The 26851-nt window shown below is 34.6% G+C and overlaps 1 protein-coding gene across 1 annotated transcript; it reads left to right on the plus strand.

The window, feature by feature from the left end:
• Positions 1 to 10572: 10572 nt before the first annotated feature.
• On the plus strand, positions 10573 to 23035 carry MS3_00010938 (uncharacterized protein; the record flags this gene model as incomplete). The annotated part of the gene is made up of 5 exons (XM_051219350.1): positions 10573 to 10793; positions 12703 to 12986; positions 20199 to 20390; positions 21455 to 21724; positions 22956 to 23035. 5 exons carry the CDS (start codon positions 10573 to 10575, stop codon positions 23033 to 23035), a joined length of 1047 nt encoding a protein of 348 aa, XP_051066710.1.
• Positions 23036 to 26851: the final 3816 nt, after the last annotated feature.

Genomic DNA, 26851 nt, shown 5'->3' on the forward strand with positions numbered 1-26851 from the left:
TCAAACAATAGGTTTACACTAAGTTACCTGAATATTAATGTACATATGTTAAAATTATAACTAAGTATTTCAGTCGTAAGTAGTCTTGTGGTGTGTGCTACGTATATCGACATAAGTAGTATATGACGTTACTCGTAAACATAATGTCTGGCAGCAAAGAGAAAAGAGGATCGAACAGTAAAGAATGGGAACAGAATGCAATTTGTATGAAAATGCAAGAACAATTAATTCTGAGTCATTATGAGACAATTGATGGAAATTTTGCGAATTACGTATTTACTATTTGATTGTTAGATTTTATTAACACGTCCTGTAATTTTTTGTCAGGTACATTCTATTGTTCCCCCACTGGTGTTCTTGCTCACTACAGTTTTACTAAATGTTTGATTGGATGAGCTGTACTGGGATTATCAAATAAGGCAGAATGAATGTAATGAATATTTTCAGCTTTTTGGTATTACCCATTCATAATATACCAGTGTATATGATCGTGTCAGGCTAGAAGATCGAACATTTCATCTGTGAGGAAAACCATACTTGCAATTTGATTATGGTATCCTGGAAGTAAGGCGTTCCTCACAGATAACTAGTATTTATTGCTTGTGAATTGTTATGGTCTGCAGGAAACTTCAGAAGAAGCCTGATTTTGTTGAGCACAGTCTATTTCTTCATGTTTAAACAGAGGAAGTGATATTTGTATACTCTGAAATGCCTAGACAACATCTTAAATGTGAGAATAAAATCTACCGAGGTTGAAAGTGATCACTCTGCAGCTGTTAGTTCTTAGATTCTGAAACCAAGCTTATAAGTATATCATACTTACTTATAAGGTGCTAAGAAAAAATATTAAGCTTCACACAGAGTGATTCCAGTAAGTTGTAAGTGATTTCACATTCGTAGTATATGAAATCCATCATACACACCATTAAAAAATTTTACTTGTTTCTTCTATTCTTGGTAAAACGCTTAATTTAATCTGTCCTTCCAAGTGGATGAAAACGTTGTTAACAATTCAAAATTAAAAAAATGTAAGCCTTGTCTCGTGAAACCACTCGTGGATACAAAGTTGACAGTCTCATTGTCCGAACTTTATGCCAATTCTGACAACATACATCATTACCCCAAATGCAGATCTTCAAATGGTAGTTGTAGACTGTCTCACAATCCTCATATATGTTGAAATTATTTTATTTTATTTGTCATCACGTGGGCGATGTAGTGAAGCTTGACATTGTGCCTTAGAAGTGTCGGGCAATTCAACAGAATTTTCTATCAGTTAATAAGATGTAATTGTAACATTAAGTTAAAGATTGATGAACTCACTTCCAGACTTATTTCTTGTCGATAGTCTTTCATTTATTGTTCAACAGAAAAAGATTTCAAAATCCCTAAAAACTCAAGATATTCGTCATTGTTTGTTTTTAGCTAACTCCTGCTACTTCATAAATTACATGGATGCCACAAAATGAAAGAAATATTTCCAGATGTAAAATAGTAGTCTAGAAATTCCAAAATAATAACCAAATAATATTTAGCTTCACCAAGAAATAGACGGGAATTAGCCAGAAAAATGAGGTGAATAAAAATTGTTTCAGTAAAGAAAGGTTTTATTTTAATAATAACTGTTATATAAAAACAAAAACCAACTATATTACTGAATATCCTTTATTTGTTGAACTCATTCTTTCCGTTGGCTTCTCACCTACATTTGGTCTTATCGGTCTCATTATTTAGACTTTTTCATCTTGTGTTTTTCTTTTACTCAGTTAATATGAAATTTAAGAGCCTGCACAAATGCAGTTATTCTAGGTCTTACACTATTGAGTTCAGTCTACCTCAATGCTTAATGGCTAAACAGTATTTTGAGCATTTTTATATTTTCATAGGATTTTGAAAGTGTCGTTAATTTTTAACAGTAAGCAGAACAGAAATAATGCTAGTTGGCAGGAATATGTTTAACTATCGGTATCATGAAGAAATAAAATAAATTTAGTTTACATCAGATTGATATCAACCGAGTTTATTGCTATGCAGAATGATAATTCTTCTAATTAAACACTAGATTCGGTTCCTATGCTCTTCTAGCAAACACCAGGCTAGATATACACAGCGACTCGAACAAGTGAGAAAATGCGAGAAATATGGAAGAAACGCTTTACTTCAAGGTTTGTTTAAAATTTTTATTGAATGCCGATTGAATAAGATGTTCCTCAGCGTTTTCAGACGCTTTGTTGCCTTTCTTCAAGACATTTTCTGGATCACCGCAACACAGAAAAGGTAATATTGGAATTTAAAACATTTAAGGACTTTCCCTAAAAATGAGTAATATTTCGGAGACATACAAAGTTCATGTTTTTCCTTTTCTCTATTTTCGGTTTATAGCTATGAGACAAAAGAAAATAATACAAAGAATAAAATCTTCTCGACATACATATTTTAATATTCGCACATCTGTCAATCAATAAAATAAAGAGTTCCGAATGTTTCCGATCAGGCATAACTGTTCATCAGTTAGTAGTAGATAATGTGTGACACCATACGTTCTTATATACTACAATTACATTTGCTTCTAAATTTTTCTTAACTCATATTGTTACCGAAATCTTTTTTCACTCACTGATATAAATTAAAGTGTATTCTATAATCTAATTCTATCGACCATAAGTTTAGTTAATGAGACTGTATTATGGATATGATAAAAAAACAATTATATTCACAACTCCAGTCAGTCATTTTTGTGTTATTACGTAAATATTTCTTTCGACTTCAGTGTTGTTGTTGTTTACGTTTTATAGATGGAAATACAATTTACTACTTACATATTAGGGGATTGCAATACGACGCAGACAAAAACGTATTCATTCCCAACCTGGCATAATATTAGTGGCAATACAAAGGTTTTTATTACATATAGCATGGACTTCCTAGTTACACCAAATTTTCCAGTTTATACAGACGTAAGTGTTAAATTATATAAAAAGAGTTTAAGAACATTTATCACTTGTTAAATAATAATTCTATTTGTTAACAGATAATAAGAAAAAGTTTATACAGGTCTTAAAGAAATACCATATTAAAGTGAAAACTTACTTTACTTACGCCAGTTACCCACGTGGCGTAGCATAGGCCGCTCACGTGCATTCCACATCCAACTCCGTTCTAAACGATCCTTTCCAATATCTTCTAGCTGCGATTCATTCTTTTCATGTTTGCTACGTCTGTATCAAATACTCCCTGTTCATTGATGATGTTTCCAGGTACGTGAGAGTTTCCATCTCTTCCACAGCATCTTTTCATCTAGTGTGATTCGATTGGTGTTCTCCATGTTGTCTTTGAAGACCTTGGTTTTTCCCTTGTGTGTGTTGAGGACTATTGATCCAGAAGCTGCTGCTACACTATTGTCTTCATCTGCATTCGTTCGTGTGTATGGGAGTGAAGAGTCTGATCATGTGAAAAGCACAAATCGTCTAGCTGCATGCAAGCAGTCCGTTGTATTCCGTGATTCTCCTCAGATGTCCAGGTCTTAATGATCCAGTCAAGCAACAGTGGAAATAGAAATGGAGAGAGTAATCAGCCTTGTCTGACACCAGTTTTCACTTGGGATGCATATGTCAGCTGTCATTCATGCATCACTTTGTACTGTAGTTCATCGAATGAATTCCGTTTGATATTGATGATCTTCTCAGGTACACCATAGTGTCGAAGAAGTTGTGGTAGCAAAGTATTCATATAACCCATCAACAGATCATTAAATTTTCGATTTTACTCGGTAGTGTTGACTTTATTCAAATTGAACTTTGTCTATTTTAACCTTGAACAACTATAGCGATTGTTTTTCTAGCAAAAGTTAATTGACTATCAGTAAGTTCATAATCACTTCATTATTCTAATTTATGAAAGAATACAAGGAATAAGTTGAAAGTTAATACTTTACTGTTTTCTTACTGGAGTCTGAAGAAAGCCTCTAAAACTATTTTCAGTATCATAATTATTTGGAATACAATCAACAATATATTAATCAATCTAATCTATCAGCCTTAAATTTCAAATTGCACTTGGTGAGTGTGTATATTTTCACTCACCCCTACACACTTTCAGTCCACTCTATAATTTATTCATTTGTATTGTATACAGATTAAACTAGACAATTTCGCAATTTCAGTTATTGCATATCTTTGATCTAAATGTATTACAAAACATACTTTTTAAGCCATAACACTTTTCACATGGAAAATAATATAAATGTAGGATTTTCTACGACACCTGATTAATGTCACTTTATGACACTGAGTTTGACAGATTATTCCATATTTTAGACGTAGCCGTAAAAATAACTGATCATCTCACTGATTCATGTGACACTAAATTCATAATACGAATCGTAAATACTCCATATTATTGGATTATACCAGGCTCATCGACCTATTATGCATACTAATCTATCTATGATCAGACAAAAGAAGTCTCAAGATGTGTCATTATAATTCAGTTGGTTGCCATACCTATCAGCTCAGACATGATAGTCATCTACGTTTCTACGTTTACATGCTTTCTGCATGCCGATTTTCTATTCTGCCTATAGCCATAATGGTTACCTACATTTTGTGCATTATTTGTCTAACATATAATCGGAATTAATTAAATGGAGTTGTCACTGGACTATTTTCATTTACACCTTCTATTACAATCTATCTGATCGTATATGAACGCTTGAAATATTATATTCTCACAGCGACATTTTGCATTTGGCTTTTCTGAATGAGATTTAACCTAAGTATCATATACTAAGTTAAATATGTTAATTATATTTCAATAAGGTCAGTTTTGAACTTGCTAACGATAATACTGTGTTGAACGTCATCCATTTGTGAGAGAACCTACAAAATTTATTCGATGGAAGCACATAGTAAATGAAAGTGATCTGTCACAGGATCAACGAAGAATCTGTGACGGTGAGGTAAACTGAATTCTCAGATGGCAATTTTAGCTATTACTATTTATTTATGTTTTTGATAGCAAGTTAAGCCGATTTTCTTTTTAATTTGGTTGGATACGTACACCACTGAGTACTTCGTAATGATATTCCGCTGATTGAAGGGAAGTTGATTAGCATCATTCGCAGATATTAATGGTTAAATGGGTTGTCCCAGACAATGATTACAGTGCCAGCGGAAATTTACTTTAAGATATGTATTATCTTGGCTTAACCAATAAATAAGGAGTTTGGAAAAACACTATTTTACTAGCATCATTATTATTAGTAGTAGTAAGTACATTTTATCAAGGTCACACTGGAACCAAGGATTGGCATCAATCCGTGAAGCCATCAGATGTTGGTTTGATTCTAGGAATGCGATCACGTGGTTACTCAATTTGGTGGACCTGAGCTATACCGCCGGACGACCTCGATATCTCAACCCGTTTATCTAATCAAAAGATGGCAAGGATTGATGAAGTACTCAATACGCTAAGAATGCTTAGGATATGCAGTTTGAGGTACTTGGATTATAATTGACGCTAGTTCGTGATAAAAACTTTAACCTTCATTCACAATTCTAAATATAGACACTAATTTCTAACACATTTGATAAATGCTACGTGAACTAGAAATGGCTTGGACGTTCACAGTTAACTTGATGGTATAGCTCAACTTCACCATTCGATTTCTTTATTATCTTTTCCCTTATCCTATTGCTTTCCACTAAATCGATAGTTTTCTGTCGGCTTGAAGATCATGCTTTCGTCAATGTGTATAATGAGCAGCCAAACTCTAAACTGTCATGCATGAATATCAATGACGATCTGAAGCCATGTCAGCTACTCTCCTGATTCTCACGTCTTCCATTGATTTTCTGAGTTTTTGTGATGCAGATAAGATCGATTTGGTTCTATGTGTTGTGATCCGGTGAGTCCGGTGCGGCTTTCGTATGCGTTTGTGTGGGTGTTTTGTCCCACCTATAACCATTTATTTGAATGTACACATATTTCCAAATCTGTCGCCATTTTCTTTCCTTTCTGCCAGTATTCTGTCCATGATATTTACATAGTTGCTGTTGTCCTTCACAACTTTGGCATTTCAATCTCGCATCACGATGGTCAGGTCCTTTTCTGTGCACTTCTCTATTATCGATTTCATCCTCTCATAAAACTGATATCGGTCGTTTTCTTCGCTATCATTGGTGGGTGCATAACGCTGGATAATATTCATTGGGATTTTTCCTTCTTTTTTGAGGGATGCTTTGATGATTCTAGATCCATGAGATTCCCATCCTATAAGTTGATTACATGCTTCGTTGGACAGCATCAGTGCAACTGCCTGAGTGTGAGAAGCATCTTCTTCTTCGTGACCAGAGTACAGCAGCATATCTCCTGAAGCTAATCTTATCTGTTCAGGTTGAGTTCAATAGTTTTCACTGATTCCGAGTACTGTCGAGTTGTATCTCCTCATTTTCATTGCTGATTAATTAGTCCTTCCGGTCTGCCACATTGGTTGGATATCCTATGTCCCGGTATTAATGGTTGCTGTGTTTGTTAGCAGTGGCATCAGCCTAATCACTTCCGAAGAGTTTCGGCCTTCATCGCGAGGCATCATAATTCTTCTTTTGACCCGGAGAGCAAAGTTTAAACGGTTTAGTTTGTCTAATCTTCCTTTATCCAGTCTTGTCACCGGCAGTAACTGTAGTTGAGCTACAAGAGGAGTTGTATAATTAGCTACACTTGATTAAAAAGTTTTTATTGTGAAAATTAATTAGTCCAGATGAAGAATTCTAACTGTTCTAAATCCAACGACATTATGGTGTTATAACAATAAACAACTAGTGAAACACTCGTTTCGTCAAGTGAAAATCAGTAATTAAAATTCGAAAAATGTTGCCAAACTAGGTTTAGAGAGTATCTAAAAGTGAAGGCAAATACATTCGAATGTCATTTTCTTGTGAAGTATTCACTTTTTAATTTGAAAAGCAATTTTACATCTAAACTTAGATTACAAATTTATTGATACATTTTAAAAACCAGTGGAACAATCAGTACCAATGAAATGTATAGGGAAGTATAAAATATGTTGTTGATAGTGGTTTTATAATGAATGCAAATATATCATCTCATTCTTGTGATGTTATTCCATTGCCAAGAATTATTGACCGCATCTCTAAGTAGATATATGGTCACTACAATAGTTTGTAATATAAACCATTCACAACTGATCATGAGAGTTTAACGCTTACTTCAATATATGCTTTTCCTAAACTGAATCACTAAGTGTTTACTATTATATACACATCTGTAGGATCTGCTTCTCGTCTATTAGATTGGTAGATTAGTAACTTACTCCACTTCAAACAGAAGTCAGTTGTGTTAAATTAATATTTCATACTTTTTTATTCTACTTTCTGGACTAATAATTAGACTTCAGATAAATAGGGATCAACAAAAGAGTTTTCAGAATTCTGTCGGTTGTACAAATCGAAAATCTTGTAGAGTGACCAGAACAAATAAATTGTACGCCAATACGTTTTACTATTATAGTGTTTTCACAAAATGATGTTTGCAGTAAAAGTTTATGGTACTAGCTATGTGGGACGAAATATACATTTCTCCAGATGGAAATATAAGAACAATTATTCCATCAAATCTCATGTGAAAAGTGGATAGATATTTCATAACACGATTGTTTTCGTTTATTTAGCAGTCAGAATTCGTTCTCAACTTAGATTCAATAGTCAATGTCGGATCTCATATCCGTTTACTTTAAATAAAGCAAAGTGAATTGATTAGGTAAGGAAAAGCATTATCAGTAAGATAAAAATAACAGTTTGTAAACGGACACTGTATACTGATTTCACCAAACAATTTTTCAGAATTCAACACATTACATAATAATTATGCAGATTAAAACGTATAATATGAAATAATTTATTTCACTTACTGCTGGAGTAGTAGTAATAAACATAAAGCTACCAGAAGTAGAATAGGAACCAATTGTTATATTGTAAGTGAAATTTACCGGTACCTGGTTATAATTAGCAGTAAACACTGGAATGTGATAACTTATCTCATTTGTTAGCGATAATGTTGAATCCTTCACAATTCCTATAGAAAACCAAAAACACAAACTAGCAATTAAACGTTAACTTTTCGTAGTTATTAATTTTAATCTCCAACATCTTGTAACCTAAGATGTAAGTGCAGGCAAAATATCAAACAACGATATGACACTACGAAAACACTAACAGGGAAATATAGTAAACCAGAGGGACCAGTCAAGGACAAAGAAGATAAGGCAATCACCGAGACTCAAGAACAGAGGAACAGGTGGGTAGAATAATTTGAGGTACTCTTGAATAGGCCAGCTCCACTGAATCCACTGGATATCGAAACGGCACACATAAACATTCCTATATTTGTCACTCCATCAACGATGGAAGAAATTTGGATGACCATCAGTCAAATCAAGAGTGGGAAAGCAGAAGGTCCTGACAATATTCAATCTGAAGTACTGAGGTCAGACCTACAAGTGACTGCAAACATGCTTCACACTCTGTTCAGGAGGATTTTGGAGAAGGAACAAATGCCACTAACATACTGGAAAGAAGGAAACACTTCATCGAGATACCAAAGAACGAAGATCTGAGCAAATGTGAGAACTATAAAGGCCTTGCACCAGAATTTCATTAAGCAACCGGCCACATTTTTATCTTTTCAATAAATTTTTTTCCGCCCGTTTTATTCGAATTATGAACGATGGTAACGTAGGAAGTACAAGCTCCATCGTTTCTCACGTTGTCACAGAACCAGAAAACGTATCCTTGAATACATTATATCTCTTGACGTTCCAATCAATTGAAGCGTTATACTGCGCTATCAGAACTCATGAAAGAACTACGTACTGCCATTATTTGCTATTGACATAACGTGAAAAAAACTTATCCTATTACACATTCACTGATAGGAGTATAGTAGGGTTGTGAAATGCAGTTGGTGTATTTTTGTTCAGAAGTTAAAATTTTCATAAAGAATCAGATGAAATAAAAAGAATTATTTATTGAAAATAAATTTCAAATGTAAAAATGCAAATTCTGACATCCAATCAAAGCACATGATGCTATTTCGATTTCAACCAATCAGATTACAAAGATGAACAGTTTACAACCAATTAAAAAATTATTAAAGGTGAGTTACACACTTGCAAAACAAGTACACCAATCACCAATTCCTAAATTTTTTTATCACACCCTACAATTTCTAATCAATAGGGTGGTGGAGAATCACAATGGTCGTGCAATTCATTTCAACCTCACACCAGAAAATAGAAAATAACATTTATACAAGATCAAGCCAAAAGTGGATGTGATTGTGGGAGACTGCAATTAATAAAGTGGGCAAAACTTAAAAATGGTCTATCGCATGACTATAGTCTATAGGTCAAATAAAAGCTTATAATGAAAGGAATATGAATATACATATAATATGGTCATACAATAAGAATATACACATAACTCCTAACGGTTACCATTCATTTATAATTGTCAGCATATAACGGAAATTATTTGGGAAATTTGAACTACAAAACTATTCAGTTTCAGCAACATTCAACTCTTATTGCGGTAATATGACTTCAAATATTTTCCTTTCAGATACTGGTCGAATTACTTCCAATCAGAGTTAACCTTCAGCCAGGTGAAAGAACAACTATTACTGTGAAGTATATATTTCCACTGAATTCCACTTATCCAAACTCGTCTGTGGAAATCAGTGTAGGTGGAGCAAACGATAACAATGAGACTATAATAAGTGTCAATGATTTCAAAATAAGTTTGGGTTCAAATTTAGTCCCACTGACAACTACTTATTCATCTACCTATAAGCCAAATAATCAAACAGGCCTTATGGATCGCCTGATAATTCACTTTGAAAATATCGTTAATATCGGTGAGTTGACTATTAAATTTAGATTTAGCAATAAGTCAGCTACTCAGCTGCCATGATAACTCTATGACTAAAAACAAAATTGAATATTTATACGAATAGTTTTTCAAGATTATGATATAAATGGAATTCGCTGGACACCAGCTCGGTTGTCTAAATGTTAGGGGCTCACTGTGAGTTCATGTTCTATCCCAGGTGGGTCGTGAATGTACGCTGTCAAAGAGTCCAGTATTACAACGAATCAACCGTTTAGTGCTTCTTGTCTTTCAATCAATATTTATCTAACATTAATTCATGACAAAATCCATGATGTAATCCATGAGATTCAGTAACCTCAGCAAACTCTCTGTAGTGAAATAACCATTTACCTGTGATTAGGAATTCTTTAGGTGATCTGAAATCCACTCGGATTGCAATATGAAACTTTTGGCAGAAACATTACATGTTCTAGATGTTCAAATGAGTGACAAATTTCCAGAAACGTCTGCTCTGCTTTTTGTTCTATTATCATACAATTAATTTAAGAGTGTTGCTTGGATGGCCTACCATTAATTTAATACAAATACATTGTCCTAGAATCTAAATTGCATGAATTATTTATGAGAACATTATTTCCAATTTACAGGATCCGTTAGTGCACCTCTAATGCGCAACACTGCCATCCTTTCAGTGGATATCCAGTTAAGTGATAGTAAAAGTGTTGAAAATGGGACTGTCTGGTTGCTGCAATTCACTGGTCGATTCAATAATATTACAAAACTCACCAACTTATCTGTAACTTGTGTAAGAACTGGCTTGGAAAAACCTTCAATTAAAGTTATACCATCTCAATTATCACTGGTTGCATCCAATGATTGCCCTGATCGGTTTGTTCAAAATATCCTAACCTTCGTTTAGTGTTTATACTTTCATATAATTGATTCCCTATTACAAATGAGTTGATTTTACAATAGTAGATTTTAATTATTCTGTTAAGTAGTCTTCTAGTGCATCTCAGGATCTATTTATCAGCATCTAAACCGAGTGTAAATCACCTACAACTTACGATGTCAATATCAGTATGAAATGACATCAGTTCGTAGCCATTTGTACAACACTACCACAAGAAATACCTTAATCAGTCTATTGTGTTACTTGACTACCAAGCTACCATTAAGTCAACGTCATAAAATTTGATTTGAAAACGAATTATCTTGTGATACAGATTAATGTCAAACTCGAATCATTCATGTCACACAGTGTTGCTAATTCACATGAGTTTATTCACCTTCTGCAGGTCACTAGTAATTTAAGTTATATGTAAAAACTGCATGAATATTATATTTGAGATCATCTCAGCGATTTAAGTCTACATAATTCCAACTTTTCGTCCGCGGTGTTGGTTTGCACTTGGTCAGGGTAATAATCGAAATCAATTATTCAGGTTAGAACCATTATAAAAACTACTGTTTTGGCGACGGGAGGCAATAAATTTCGTGTGGTTCTGCTACACCAGCATAATGTGAAAATTTCCAGTTTCTCGGCTTTTATATCGTTCAGTTCAAAATCAGTGATTTCTAACTTGATAAAGTCATATATTCAACTGTTCCGCCGGCTTAACCTGTTTTTGATTCTAAGGAATACTGTTTTAACTCAGAATGAGTTTTCAATTATTTGTTCATAGTTCATACTAAAACTGTTCGGTCTGTTTGTTTAGCCGAATTCTAGCTGGTCAGAAGCATTATGAGGTGAATGCGTAAAATATATTCCTTGAAATAATCAAATGTGAGAGATTACAATGGCTGTGATAATTTGTCTGACCTTTATTCGTTAATTATATGAAATATGTCTCAAGAAAAAATTATAAAATTTATCCTCTACTAGACGTGGTTTCTTTCAAAATTTACTACTAATTATATGTCATATAAATAGAGTCCCATTTATGGATGGTTTCTGATATGTTGAACCATATGATTTCCAAACCTATGGAACAATACCAAAAGTAAACCTGACTAACATTTATAATTTTGTTTCATGTGGATCAATCCAGTCAACTGCATAGCCAACTGTAAACTATTTAACTGATCACTCTAATCATCAGAAATTTCGTTTGTTCGTTTTTAATCAGATATCAATTATGCCTTTCTAATCTCCCTCATTTTAGAAGGTATCAACAATACACCTTCTATTAAAACTATTACACTTTCATTTAAAACATCTTCATGATGACACTGCTTGTTTAACAGAATACGGAGATGGTTGAGGACGGAAGAAGCTTAAGTAATCCCAGGCGACAATTACTTTTATTAAACAATAACTGGCTAGAAATATTCTCAGTGTGAGGTTTTGTGGGAATTGTTGTTTACCGGTTAGATCACGAACAGACCTTAATTAGAAAACCACTGAAAACCTAGAAGCGCTAAACAACTGGTTTGTTCTAGTATGTGCATCCATGACCATACTAAGAATCGAGATCAATGCATTCGAACACGCTGCAGGCACTCAAACTTCCATTGTCTCTGATGAGTACTTTCCTCACACCCGACATGCACCGGACTTCACTGGTCACGATAAAAAAGTGAATTCATGACCTAATGAAGTGTGGACTAGAATACAAATTATTATCATTTTTAGACCACTAAAATCGACCCACAAACACAACTGTGAATAATACTCAATCAAATATGATATTTTACATTATCTATTTTGTAGTACAATTACTACCACATTTTATGACCAAGGTAGCTTGTTTCAATACTTTATTTTCAAATTGTTTATTTCCAATGCTGTACACAGGGATGAAGTTTATCTTCAAACTATGGTTCAAATGATGAACGGTACCGGATTGGAATGCGAAAGACAGTCAATAATATTCTATCTCAGTCCACAGATACAGTCAATTGACGTATTTAATAAAACGGGGAATACAGATGATATAACATTGAAAACTGCTTTAAATCCAGTATCCAAATCGGTTCAGTTCACAGTAAGCTTATGCGTTTTGTTGCATATTGAAGTTAAATCACAAAATTTCACAGATTCGAATATGGTAAACGTAAACTGTATTAAACGAAAGGAACGTAAGGCATTGACAAGCAGAAATAGTTTGCTTCCGATTGTTGTGATTTGTTTCCAATCTTTGGTAACATTCATGTCATTTGTAAAAATATTATTAAAGATTTGCAAACAGTTTTTCAAAGTCTCACATGAACTGAATTCTATTTTGAGAAATAACTTCACATAGGTTTTCTGAAATGAATAATCGGTTGTTCTTTATGGCAGTATATTAAAGTTTTCCAATTATTCGAAAATGAAGTGTCATTTAAATTTCAAAATGTAGCATTCTTGTGAGTTAGATAACCAACTTTTCAGACTTGAAATGACCAGTCAGATTTCTACTAGAGAAATTATTGCTTAAAGTAAAACATTCCGTTGGCGTTATCGACTTCTAATAATCGCCCGAATAACCGTCGTCATTATAACTCCTTGACGGGGTATTATTTCCAGAAGGCGAAATAATAAATTAGTGCCAATAGCTTATTTCAGGCAACGCTTAAATAGAACAACTAATAAGCACAAGGCGATGAAGACCAATTAATGAGTGCTGCTTGACAAACCACCATATGTGTATGTAAAGTGTGACCGATAAACGAACTCACCAATGATTAAGTGAAACTTCCACCACCACATTAACTTTCTTTGACCCTGTATGACTATGTCTTGTTTATTCGCCAATCACAATTTTATATTCATTATAAAACAACATTTGCATTGTTGACTCATTTTTCCTAAACTCTAGTTACTGTTCCGTATGTTACTTATGTCTCTGTTTTCTCCTGTGTTAATAGACTGTACTGTTTATTTTGTATTCTAACAGTGTTAATTTATGTTTTAGAAACAGATCAAGTTTGTCAAGCCAAATAGCTTGCTTGTTCTGACTTTGGCTACACCAAGACTCTGTACTCGACAGTCTAGAGAATAGCTTAGAGTTACACCTGTAGGAAATCACTTCCTACAAAGTTTCGAATAGTAATTTCGATATACCTACTGAAATGACGCGGAAGCAAGAGCCGCTATCCCTCATTGCACTATACTAGAACCAGAGATAGGTTATCGCCAAGGCCTAAAGCTTTTAGAGGAAATGTTTGGCCACAAACACGTTATAGCACGCACGTTTACCGACAACTTGTTAAACTTCCCTAATATAAGAAGGAATCAACCAGATGGTATGAGAAGACTCTCGAGAAATGCAAGCATCTGATTTGACTCTCGAGCAGATGAATTGCGTCTCTGATTTGAACTCTTCTGGAACTATTAAAACTATGGTTCTGGAATTACCAACTCACATTCGACAAGAGTGGCTAAAGGTAGCTTATAAGATTATCAGAGGAGGTCGAGAGCCTATGTTTGCCGATCTTGTTGATTTTGTAAAGGAACAAGCTGATATAGCTAATACTAGATACGGCCTGCTTATCAACCGCGGTAGCAATAGAGACAATAGAGATGTTGGTGTTTTAAAGGGGAAAATTAGTGTAGATTACAATGCAGCAAGGATATTCTATGCGAGTGCTGATGATAATGCTCCCTTACGCAGTCCATCTTGTTTGGAGTGCTTAAGTAATCATTCTTTAGATCAATGTCAGAAGGTTAAAAACAAGAATGTTAGAGAAAGGAAAGAATTCGTCCTTAGACACAAGTTATGTAATGTTTGTCTGAAGGCAAACTATGTAGCAAAAAACTGTCGATCGCTGAAGTCATGTGCTGTTGAAGGGTGTGGCTGGAGAGACCATACCCTGTTACACGAGAAGCGAGAAGAATAACGAAATACTAATAGTGATGCCTACATTAATACTCAGCTTTGTACGGAGGAAGTCGTCAAGTGTATATAGAGACCAGTAGCATTTGTAGTAGTACCAAACTGAAAGTCAAGACTGCGAAAAGGCCGAAGGCCACTGTAACGAAGAAGCCAGTAACTAAGACCCTGAAGAAGCAGGCAGCACATATTCGCCGTGGTATCAAGGATGGTGTTGAGAAAGGCGCTCTTGTACGAGTTTTGAATAAGAGTAAGGGTGCATCTGGTAGCTTTACAGGAGCCAACGCTATTCTTAGACAGACCATGTGTATTTGGAACCAGAATAAGATAGCAAATGCCCTTTTAGATAGAGGTTGTTAATGGCGCTATAACCTTCCGAGAGCTAGTCAGCGAGGTAGCATATGGGGACGCATCATAAAGTCAATAAGAAGAATTCTGCGATCACTATTGTTTCAGAGGGTATTGACGTTTTTAATAGAAGCTGAAATAATACTGAAAAATCGACCACTCGTAAAACTAGTTAATGACTGTGAAATTTGGTTGTACTTACGACAAATAAGTTGTTGTGTTATTGAATAAAGTAAAACATTCTGTTGCCGTTATCGATTTCTAATAATCGCCCGAGTAACCGTCGTCATTATAATTCCTTGACGGAGTATTATTTCCAGAAGGCGAAATAATAAATTAGTGCCAATAGCTTATTTCAGGCAACGCTCAAATAGAACAACTGATACTCACAAGGTGATGAAGATCAATTAATGAGTGCTGCTTAACAAGCCACCATATATGCATGTGTATGCGGAGATTCAAGAGATTTAAGCAATTACAAAATAAGCGGATAAAAGGACTAAGTGCGTGGGCTCTCACAAACGGTCAGTCATAAATGCTACCTTATACAAGCATGAAGATATATATTTATAAGAGAACAGTCTGTATGCGAAATTGGTTGATTGAACGGCATGGTAAATTTGATCACAGTCAAAGCGATAATATTTTTAAAACCGAACCCGGCCACGATACAATATTTCCATTACATACATCGTGTTTGACAATAATCAATAGAAATCCTACTGTAATGTTCTATGTCCGTTTTTAGCTGAACTTATTTGACATTTTAGGAAAACCAATTTACTACAGAGTTACATATGTCAGTTTTAAATCATTTGTACTGTTGTAAAACTGAAGCTGTAGTCTTTGTATTCTTAAGTTTTTCATATAATACTATGAAATGGAATTGTTCATATTCAGTTTTGAGATTCACAATTATTCATTTAACCTTATTCTAGGCAGTTTATTTTGAAGACACTTGATAAACCGATATATGTGTGGTTTTTTTAACATTAGCTTAGACTTATGGTTGGATTGAAAAAAAAAACTCAATATTTGTTAATCATTTGAACTACTTATATACGTCCAATTTGTTCAGAAACAACACTTGTTTGTCATCACTTCTTTTATTCCTCTATTTAGACTGGTCATTTATACTTTGGTAAAAGCTACACAGCTATCTTCCGATTGAAATTCAAATCGTCTCGGACATCTGTTGAAAAATACCCAGTTCTAATCGAAGTTGTATGTAAACCGTATGAACGCAATATTTCTGTCTTTAGTGGCTGTGTAAGATCGAAATTTTACAAATTTAGATCTCATATACATGTCGAACTTGACTACCATACATACTCATGTGAGTTTTATTTCTGTATATTATTTAAAAACTATTTATAGCTACCGATTTGTGAATGCAACATAAAAAATAAGTTTATGTCATATAATTTATTCACCGGTTGATAAGTGAAATCCACTTTTTTGATAACTGTTTCAAATCTTACTTTTTACCCAAAAGCAATCTAACAACTATGATGAGGACAGCGTAACCCAACTTGACTTTAAGATAGATTGAGATCTTGAACCGATTGATGTTAGACTACCATTGAAAACCTGGAAGCACTGGACGACAGTTTCGTTCTATTATGGGTGTTATAACTAGATGCTTATATTCTTGATATACAGCGTAAAACTTGAGCACTAGAACGCTTGAACCCTTCCACGTTGCAACGAGAACACAGAAGGCTAGTGAAAGGAATGTTATTCCAGACAGTGTCAATTTTAGCAGGAAATTGTCAGGTATTTATAGTTTTTAGTAAGAAACGAAATCATCATTACAGTCCTCCAATCCGCACACAGGGAAATATTAGTATTGTTCAATCGGGAGGCTGAACGTAGGGATTCTAGAATATTCTTCCAAAAGGTGATTGGATGGAATGTCTTCGGCTCTTTCTGAGCTTCTCGCTGAAGCCTCGAGTTTACCCGTGGGACTCCTCAGCAGTGGGAATCCACGATCCCGCTCGCGGGATTCGAACCCAGGGCCTTCAGTCTCGCGCGCGAACGTACAACTTACTAGACCACTGAGCCGGCATCCTTCGATGTTTTAAGAACTAGTTACGTCGAAAAATGTATGGATAATTCCTTAGCATGGAAACATACAGTGACAAACTTGTTATTCGAGTGTATTTATCCGTGTTGGCCGAAGTGATTTATAAAAATCGAAATTTCTCACCTTAGGTCAAGGTTCTTGGTTATTCAGGCAAGACAACTATGCAATGCCACGTAGTCTGTCAAGGTGTTTCGAATCTCATCAGTATACTAGACAGACTGTTAAATTTACCAAAATTTATAAATATTTCAGAGTCTTTCCCTTTTGTTAGGAATTTCCTATAACTGAGTATTTTAATGTCACCAATAGTCAACCGACTGATATTACTAAAATATCAGGACAGGAACAATTTACTTATGCAAAGATGAAGATCAGACAGAAAACCAAATGCATTTGGACAGATTTTGACAAAATTTTAAATATTCTCAAAACATTTAGTGCACTACAAGTACGGTTTACTTTTGTTTGAACTACTCATAGTCTTACCTACTCAGTTACTTACACCTGTTATTCCCAATGGAGCATAGGCCTTCGACAACAGTTCTCCAATCCACTCTGTCCTTAACCTTCCTTTCTAGTTATATCCAACTGTTGTTCATTCTTCTCATATCTGTCTCCGTTTCTTGGCATAATGTGTTCTTTGGTCTTCCTCTCCTCCTTTGGCCTTCAGGATTTCAAGTGAGGGTGTGCCTTGTGACACAGTTGAGTGCTTTCCTCAATATGTGTCCTATCCACTTCCAGAGCTCCTCTCTGATTTCTTCTTCCGCTGGAATCTGGTTCGTTCTATCTCAAAGTAGGCTGTTCCAGATAGTGTGCTGCCAGCGGATCCGAAGTGTTTTGCGTAGACAACCATCAATAAACACTTGTATCTTCTGGATGATGACTTTCGTAGTTCTCCATGTTTCCGCTCCATACAGTAGAACTGTCTTGACATTTCTATTGAAAACTCTGACCTTGTTGTTGGTTGACAGTTGTTTCGGGTTCTAGATGTTCTTCAGTTGTAATATGCTGCTCTTGCTTTGCCAATCCGCGCCTTCACATCTGCATCAGATCCACAATGCTCATCAATGATGCTGTCCAAGTATATAAAGGTTTTTGCATCCTACAAACTTCTCCGTCAAGTGTGAATTGATTGATACTTGTTGTGTTGTATCGGAAAATCTTGCTTTTAACTTTTTGTATGTTGAGGTTGCGGCTTCACTGGTCGTCTTCTCCTGCATTTGTTGTTGCGTGTGCTACAGAAGAGCCAGATCACCTGAGAAGTCTAGATCGTCTAGCTGCATCCTAGATATCCACTGTATCCCATGCTTTCCCCCAGATGCTGACATCTTCATAATCCAGTCGATCGAAAGGTGATGGAGTAAGGGTGAGAGTAAACAACCTTGCCTGACACCAGTGTTTCCTTCGAACGAGTCTGTGAACTGTCCTCCACGTACGATATTCCAGTTTAATCCATCATAAGAATTCCGTATGGTGTTGACTACCTTCCCACCCACACCGTAGAGCCGAAGAAACCAACCTTGCCTGACACCGGTGTTTACTCCGAACTAGTCCAAGTTTATAAAGTTTTTAACATCCTCTGCATGGAGCCCCTCTTGGGCTACTGCCGGTCACAAGCCCGGATGAAGGAGGATGGTTGGGCATGGGGTTAGCAACACCATCCCGTAGAAAACTAACTCGCCAAAACAACACTAACCAGAAGAAATATTTCAAACCATGTAAACTCTGTCCTGGGAGTTAGAAGCTCTTCATTAAGAAAAAGTTTTGATGTATCATGAATAAATTCGAGTTTCTTCGGAAGCCACGAGGCTGATGTCCCTTCTGACAACCAGAGCAATCGTTAATCCTGGTCATTAATTCCTAGTCTATCCATCTATAAATTGAATAGTGAATGACATTCTGGATATTCTTCATATAGTCAAATACTTTGCAGCTCAGAGTTTGAAACAAGATTGCTAATCTACGATCATCCTGCATTTATGTTAATGATGACCAGTCTCAATAATGAATGTTATTATGGCGTAACGTTAGTTGCATAACTCTCAAGCACATGGCACCACGCAAGATACTCAACATCCATTAACCGGATACCATCAGCAACAGCCTTTTGTGGGAGAGAACAAACCAGCTTCCAGCTGAAGAAGAAATTAGGAAAAGACGATGGGAATGGATAGGACATACATTACGAAAATCACCAAACTGCATCACGAGGCAAGCCCTAACCTGTAATCTTGTAGGGAAGCGGGTAATGGGAATTTAAAGAATATATTATGTCGGGAAATAGAAGCAGATATGAAAAGATGAATAACAACTGGGAAGAGCTGGAAAAGACTGCCCAGGACATGGTTGGATGGAGAGTGTTGGTGGGCGGCCTATGCTCCTCCACGAGGAGTAACAGGCGTAATTAAATACATGACACCGACCAACTTGGAAAATCAATAGTAATAAAGTCTGAATAAAATATACACATCAGAATCCATCAATTTTTCATTTAGAAGTATACAATATTATTAGCACAATACATTCTTAACTCAATCAGTCAGTCAGCTACAACGTTCTTAAATATTTAATCGTAAATTGCCTTTTTAATTGGAGGAAAGGTATATAAAACAACCGAGATAATAAAAAAAGACAATAGTCACGCTACTTTGGAAAGTAAATCAAAACTGATCTTTTTATGGTAGGTTTGATGTAGGTACAGAAGCCTGTTTTTGAACAGTTAAGGGAGGGAGGGAGATTTAAGTTTCTCATGTTTGGATAGACACACTTGAGAACTTCCATGAAACAATACAAAGGTGGATTCTAAATAAATTTACTATCCACCACCGAACTATAGGATGATGTACACATACTTTTTTGAGTGAGTAGGTTTGGACATGTTACAGGACCATCATATGTTAATGAATGTTATTGAGTATCATTTTGTTTCATCTTCGACAAAACGGTTCACGCATATAATGTTATTCATATGAAATGGACCAGTGCCAAACTATGATGCTGTGGTATATGATAATCATTAGTCTTGATGTTAACTTCTGTATTCAGATCCATGTGATTTACCTCATTACAAGGCATTGCGGAATCCTGCTGTGCCGTTGCCTAGTCGTCAGTCAGATACATTCTTAAATGTTCGTGATCGTCTGTTTTATTGTGGACGTGCATTTAATATGAAGGGGTCATTCGATTTGGAGAAACGTTGCTTTATGATTAGCAAATTACCTGACAGAATATGGATCGGTAAGTTATCATAGAAATTTCAGTTTTGTTATTAGTCGAATGCTATTATTTATAGTTGAAAGACTAAGTTTATTCAGGGATTCGTTGCAATAATATTCATTTCGACAGAAATACATTACAACTCTAAGCTTGACGAATTGAGTTTCTCCAAGTTGTGAGTATTACATGGTCGTTTTCACCATAATATTAGCCTTCATTCATTAATAAATTAACAAATAACAGTCTATATATACAACATCTAATCTATATCTTTGTGTGTTTTAGTGGGTTAGAATCGAAATATATTACCTTCTCGATTATCTAAAGATGTTTTAGCATCTCAAGATGATTGAGATAAATAAATTGAAGGATGTTTCTTTGTTATAATAAAAAAAATCGACCTTTCTAAATAGAAAACCATTTATTGCTTCTGTGGTGCTTCTTGTGTTAGCTAATGTTGAATATACTGGATATGCGAACTATTTTAGTCTAACCAAAGTCCAAACTAAACAATCATACGGATATTGATTTTGTTAGGAACGTACATATTTAGACTCTTCAAAATTATTATTTGGTCACTAATAAACAACCACTATTTCATCACCCACAATGATTACTAAACATCACATGAGGCTCTAGCGAACATTCAAATGTCACAAAATTGTCTCTGAATCCAGTATCTGATTACATAAATTCTAAACGCTTAATATAATGACATATTACTCTGACAAAAATGAGAAATAGTCTCCTTTTTAGTCTGTTATCTGAGTGAAATTTAATTATATTATTTATGAATACAAAATATTAGGCATAAACATCCAACTCTACAAGCTAAACCGTTATGTAAATGAAGAACATTTCCAAATTGATTCAGATTTTTGAAGGATCGAATTAACAAAGTGGTAGAAAATACCTTCAGTAAGAAATGATTTTCACATTGTATGTTCATTGATATTATTCAAATTTCACTGATTGAAGATATTCTTAGTACGAATTTACGAGAAACATATTCGTCAAACATTCTGTTCAGTAATACTCTGATACGAATAATGGAAATCTTATTATACCTAACTTTTAATTTCTAGACATGGGACCATTTGTTGAACAGATTATAGCGTACACAAATCCACTTGGCATATTGTTCGGTTTGGGAGCAAATGGTGGAGGTGTAATGATGAGTAAGAACTTTGGAAAAACATGGATTTCAATCAACTCATTCATGTATCAAAACACTTTGAATACGTCAACTGAAATCATTACAGCAAGTGTCGTACCATGGATTTCATCAACTGGATCAATTGACAATACACTGTTTGAGTCATTTTGCAAGATGCGAGTGGCTGAACAATGGAATGGTAAGGGATATGGAGTTACGAATTTCAGCGAAAATATCATCACTCTGTTTAATTGAATGCACAAATATGAACTAAAATTTAAAGCGAATGAACTGATGTTGGATCAGTCAGAGTAGAGTAGGACATCTGATATATTTTGCTTTTATAGTCGAAGGTGCCAGAAGGATTAAGTGAAACAAATGTGAGATAAAATTATGGATAATTTGATAGAAAATTTGACATTTGTGAAATGAAAATCAGGTAATTACAATGAGTTAAGGACAATGTAAGTGATAAACTAGGAAATACTCCATTTGCGTACAAAGTTCAGAGTTCCTCTAATGGATAACTAAAGCTTTTGTATTGAGGATCCTGGTAGATTTCTAAGGTTTCTATAAATGGCCATAAAATCAACATGTGTGTTAGTTCAATGATCACAATCAATTGAATGTTCAAGGTCTCCCTTCGAATTTGTAGGACCGAACTGAAAAATGTTCATGCAACCAGACAAGATTTTTGCCACTATATGTGGTGTATTGTGTTCTACTTATATGAACAGATATAAGTAGAATGTTTCAGGAACTGGAAGTAGGATCCTTACAGACAGAAGAGAAAAATGCGTAGCAAGGAAAGAAAAACAAAAGGAACTGGAGTAATAACAGGAATGAAAGAACAAAGAAGTTTGTAAAAGATAATTCAAGGAAGATGTGCTAATGGTGTATTCAATGAATTGTTTTGCAAATTGCTTTACAAGTAAATGCAGTGTGTGTATTTCTCTCTCGGTAAACAGTATTGCTCACACTGTTAGTACTGCATGTTCGTCATACTACCCTCCTTTATATGTCGCTATTCGAGTCAGTTTCTGTAGTTAAGATTCATAACTGAATATGGACACATTATCATAATCTACAAACACAAGTGATATAATTTTCATTGTTTATACAGATTGAGATTCATTCACTCTTTTGAAATTAGTGGATGTTGATAACCAGTGTTTATCCATTCGATAATCTAGTTCGTTTATTAAACATACAATAAAACCAGTGGAATTGATAGAAACATAGTATTTATGATAATAAACAAACAAATATATGTTCACTTAAATAGCTTACTTCAATAGAATTTTGATTACTTAGACTTAAAGTTTGTCCATTACAAACAACACATAACGTGGAAATCAGTAAGTAGGTCTCATACGTGATTTCGTTCAGAACAGTATAATCTTACTTGTTTTCATATAATTTACCTTTAGTTTGCATCAACCAAATCTATGCCAACCAAATGCTGTTAGCTAATTGGACTTACACATGTCCGAAAATCAAGCTGTTTTAACCAACCAATTATCTCCACCGGAAATACGAACATTGCTTAAACACTGGTGAATTCAAGTCGTGTTAGATTCAGGTTGTATACGATTATGTAGTTGTCAGTTAATTTCTATTTATACTGTTGTCTTATTGTTCATCTAAAAATTTACCTATTTTTAATTAATTACATGCTTGTAAAACTTCAGTTCCTTTTGCTTTGATGAAAACAAATATCGTTTGAGTAACAAAATAGTTGAAAGTCAAACCTTTGGGTCTGTTACTCGCCAATGTAAGAACCGAATTTCGAAGTGTGTTCCGTTTCAGTGAATAGTTTGATTTTAAAATTCATAGTGATGTCATGTAAAGCTCTGTAAAAGTGAAAAGCAAAATGACTGCACACTTGATGGTAGACCTAGATTAGATTCTCTGTCGTGGAATGACGGCACAAAATCCATGTATTTGAGTAAATGATGTACTTACAAAGTAAAGATTTATACTGTTTTAAAGTCACTATAATTCCAACAAGAAATGAGTTAAACGTTATTCCATGCTAAATGATTGAAGGAGAGACATCCAAATGTGAAACGTATATAAATGCTAGTTGGTGACCATGTCATATCGAACTAAAAACTTGTACATGTACGTGGTTGTGAAGTCATTAAAAACCGTGACAGACTAACAATCTCATTCAATAGTGATTGAAAATTCTACGGATATGAGTTTATATCTCTTGTTGAAATTGTTGGAATAAACTGTTAAGGAATGCAATATGGATGTCAGATGTATATTATTTTTTGAGAATTGGTGCTTCTGACTGGTTTTTATAATGATCAAACTAACCTCACCTATTGAAAAGCATTTAATTTCAGAGTTATTACGTCAACTGAATTTGTATCACCTGGAGAATATTTTCATTAAGGGTAAACACAGTCCATTACCACTGTGAAGTCATTTCAAGGGATCGATTGGTCTCTGTGCTCAGGTATTATTAAATTCAAAGCTTATAACCGTGCAAGTGGAAGCTCTATCTTGTCAATATTGCGCATTGCGTATGATCCAGGATTTGAAATAATTTGGGATTGCTTGAAATGGACCGAGGATTGACTCCAAATGTACACTCACTAGATAAAAGATACCTAGATGTGTTACTAAACGCATTTATTGTCCAGAATTCCACTCTTTGTGAAGAATGAGACTCTCCGCAGTTATGAAATTTGGTTATGAACGCATGTTAATTTCTCACATTTTCGACGATTTCTGAAATAGAATATGGAGTATGGGAAGCTTTCGATCAATTAGTTCGTGTATCCATTTAAAAGAATAATTAGTTTGAACGAATAAAGACCGTAAGAGCCAACTTGTCCCTTGGAAGCGTAAGAAACTAAATTGCTCACAAACTCAAAGTAAGAACTTAGAATAATAATAAGATCTGATGGAACCTTCTATGTCTAAGATGACTGAAATTTCATTTCGAAGCTTTTGGTGTGAGCTTAGAACGAAATATATTGGATTGCGGTTTGACTATGAATTTCGAATATCCAATATTTGGAGATAAATGATCTTTCTTATCGAAAGCTCTTTTGGTAACTAGACATTTAAACAGCATATATTGCAAGTCTTATTCCCTGAATAAAAACAATTCTGGTCTTTGTATATATATTTATATATACATACACATGAGAGAGCATTTATACAAGCGCTGATTCTTGAGGTACTGCACTTCTCAATTATCTAAAGATAGTCAGTCTAAGGTTTAGTCGTGCTCTCTCATAGTTTAAGGAAGTTTTCGGTTTTAATAAAAAAAATAGCATTAAAATAAATGAAGGCAGTTTAGGTGTGCATGATTTATGAATTACCAGCTAGAATATAGAAACGTTTTTGTACTTTGGTGCAAGACATATTTCATTCAATTCTACAATCGAAAAACGCGAAGGAAGTGTTTATTGCGTATAAAATATGTGCAAACCGTGATATGACGGCATGAGAAGAAAAATTACATTTACCACTCATTGTGATTTCTATTCAACATTAGTTCTGTTTCTAATTTAGTATGGTGATTAGTCGGTGCAGTATTTGTCATGATTCTGGGCATTTTTCATATGTGGCTATTTTGTAATCAATAATCTAATTGATTTACAAATGAATATGCTAGTGCGGGTATTTCCGACTTTGTTTATCGTCTTTTCGAGTGAATGGATCTTCACTCGTCCCAGTCGGTTTTGTTCCTATTTTACGGCGTGTGAATTGTAATGGTTTATCGTTTTAAGTATAAGTGATAGGCAACGAGAATGTAACAAACCGTATCTCGTAATCTCTGACTTCTGGATTAAAATCAGCTTTATCAAAGCTATGCAACACGAATTGATCTGAAATAGCTATATATTTTGAAGAAGTTACAGATGGATGGTTAAGAGAAGAAAAATAAAAATTTTACAATAGGTTCTAGCAAGACTTTTTCTGTTGAAATCAGTTTCTCACTCACACATCCACCATGGTTTCCTATGCAACATATAACTATGACAAAACGCACAAATACTGGTTGATGTTGAATGTGTGGACAAAAACGAAAAGGTGTTAGGTGTTTTCAGCCCATTATGAGATTGTGAAAGCTTATGATAAAATGTACTTTGCATATTGTTTAAAAATCCCCGTCATATTAAAAGACTAATGTATGAATGGAGAATATTCAATGAATAAATGCCAGTTATTAATGCGAAAACTGGCGAGGTGTTAGTTCTATCGAAGCGTCCAATTCATCCAATGGAGATTCAACGATTTGTCTAAAATGGCGGTTCTTTGTTGAATAATATACAAAACTTAGTTACAAATCTCATCTTATGAGGTGTCTACTGCGTTTACCGTGTCCTTTTGTATGAAATAAGAAATGGCTTCGATAGTGCAAAAGACAGCTGTTAGTTGCGTCTAAACTTGGTAACAGTTTATCAACAAGCAAAAACCGAACCAAGTGCAAACAATGTGGAAACCGTTGCGTTTAAACAAGGGTTAAGCAAATGTACAAAATCGTGGATAACTGTTACAGTGATTGAGATAAAGTAATTATGATGATAAAAGCAATAGATGTTATAAGTATATGTAAACATCTCAGAATCTTACAGGACAAACTTGCGATAAAGCATATGTGTAGGAATTACTAGCAATACTACTATTTACTGAATGTAAATAAGTAGTATGAAACAATATGCAAAAGAGTCGGAGAGAAGTGAATATGGACGGAGAATAGAAAACATACTTAACACCAGATTTACGGCAGTGTTCATCGTTTAAAGTCATAGCATGTGAATTTAGGATGGTTATACAAAATTTGGTGTTTTAATGACTAGTTTGCAATGTTAACTTGAATCAGGTTTACGTTAAGTTGAATTATGAACTTCATGGTCAGGGGTAACAGGCGTAAATAAGTAACACATATGAAAATATACATTTTAAAATATACCATCCAGTATGTGTTTCTGATCGCAACGTCTTATCCAATCTTCATAATTCATATGAGAGTTCGTTTATTATCAATCAATAGTAAAAAGAAAGTTCTGAAATGTTATGACTAACAGAATACTTAAAAGTCATGTACGTTTTCAAATGAATTGAAAGTTTTTACTACATAAGTAATCCTATCTATTTTGGCATTTCACTGTCATATAACTGTCAGACCTGAAGTGAAAGTTAACACAATGGATTGAGTTAACACATATCCTCATTCGTCATGAGGCGTCATAATTCTTCCTTCAAATCACAGGGAAGAGATTTATTTGTTGAATCTGGTTGGCGTTTTTTAGCATGACATTTTTCTATGGTATATGGTTGCCGACCTCATCCCCAACCC

Source organism: Schistosoma haematobium, chromosome 4 (genome assembly GCF_000699445.3).
Source record: "Schistosoma haematobium chromosome 4, whole genome shotgun sequence".
NCBI lineage: Eukaryota > Metazoa > Platyhelminthes > Trematoda > Strigeidida > Schistosomatidae > Schistosoma > Schistosoma haematobium.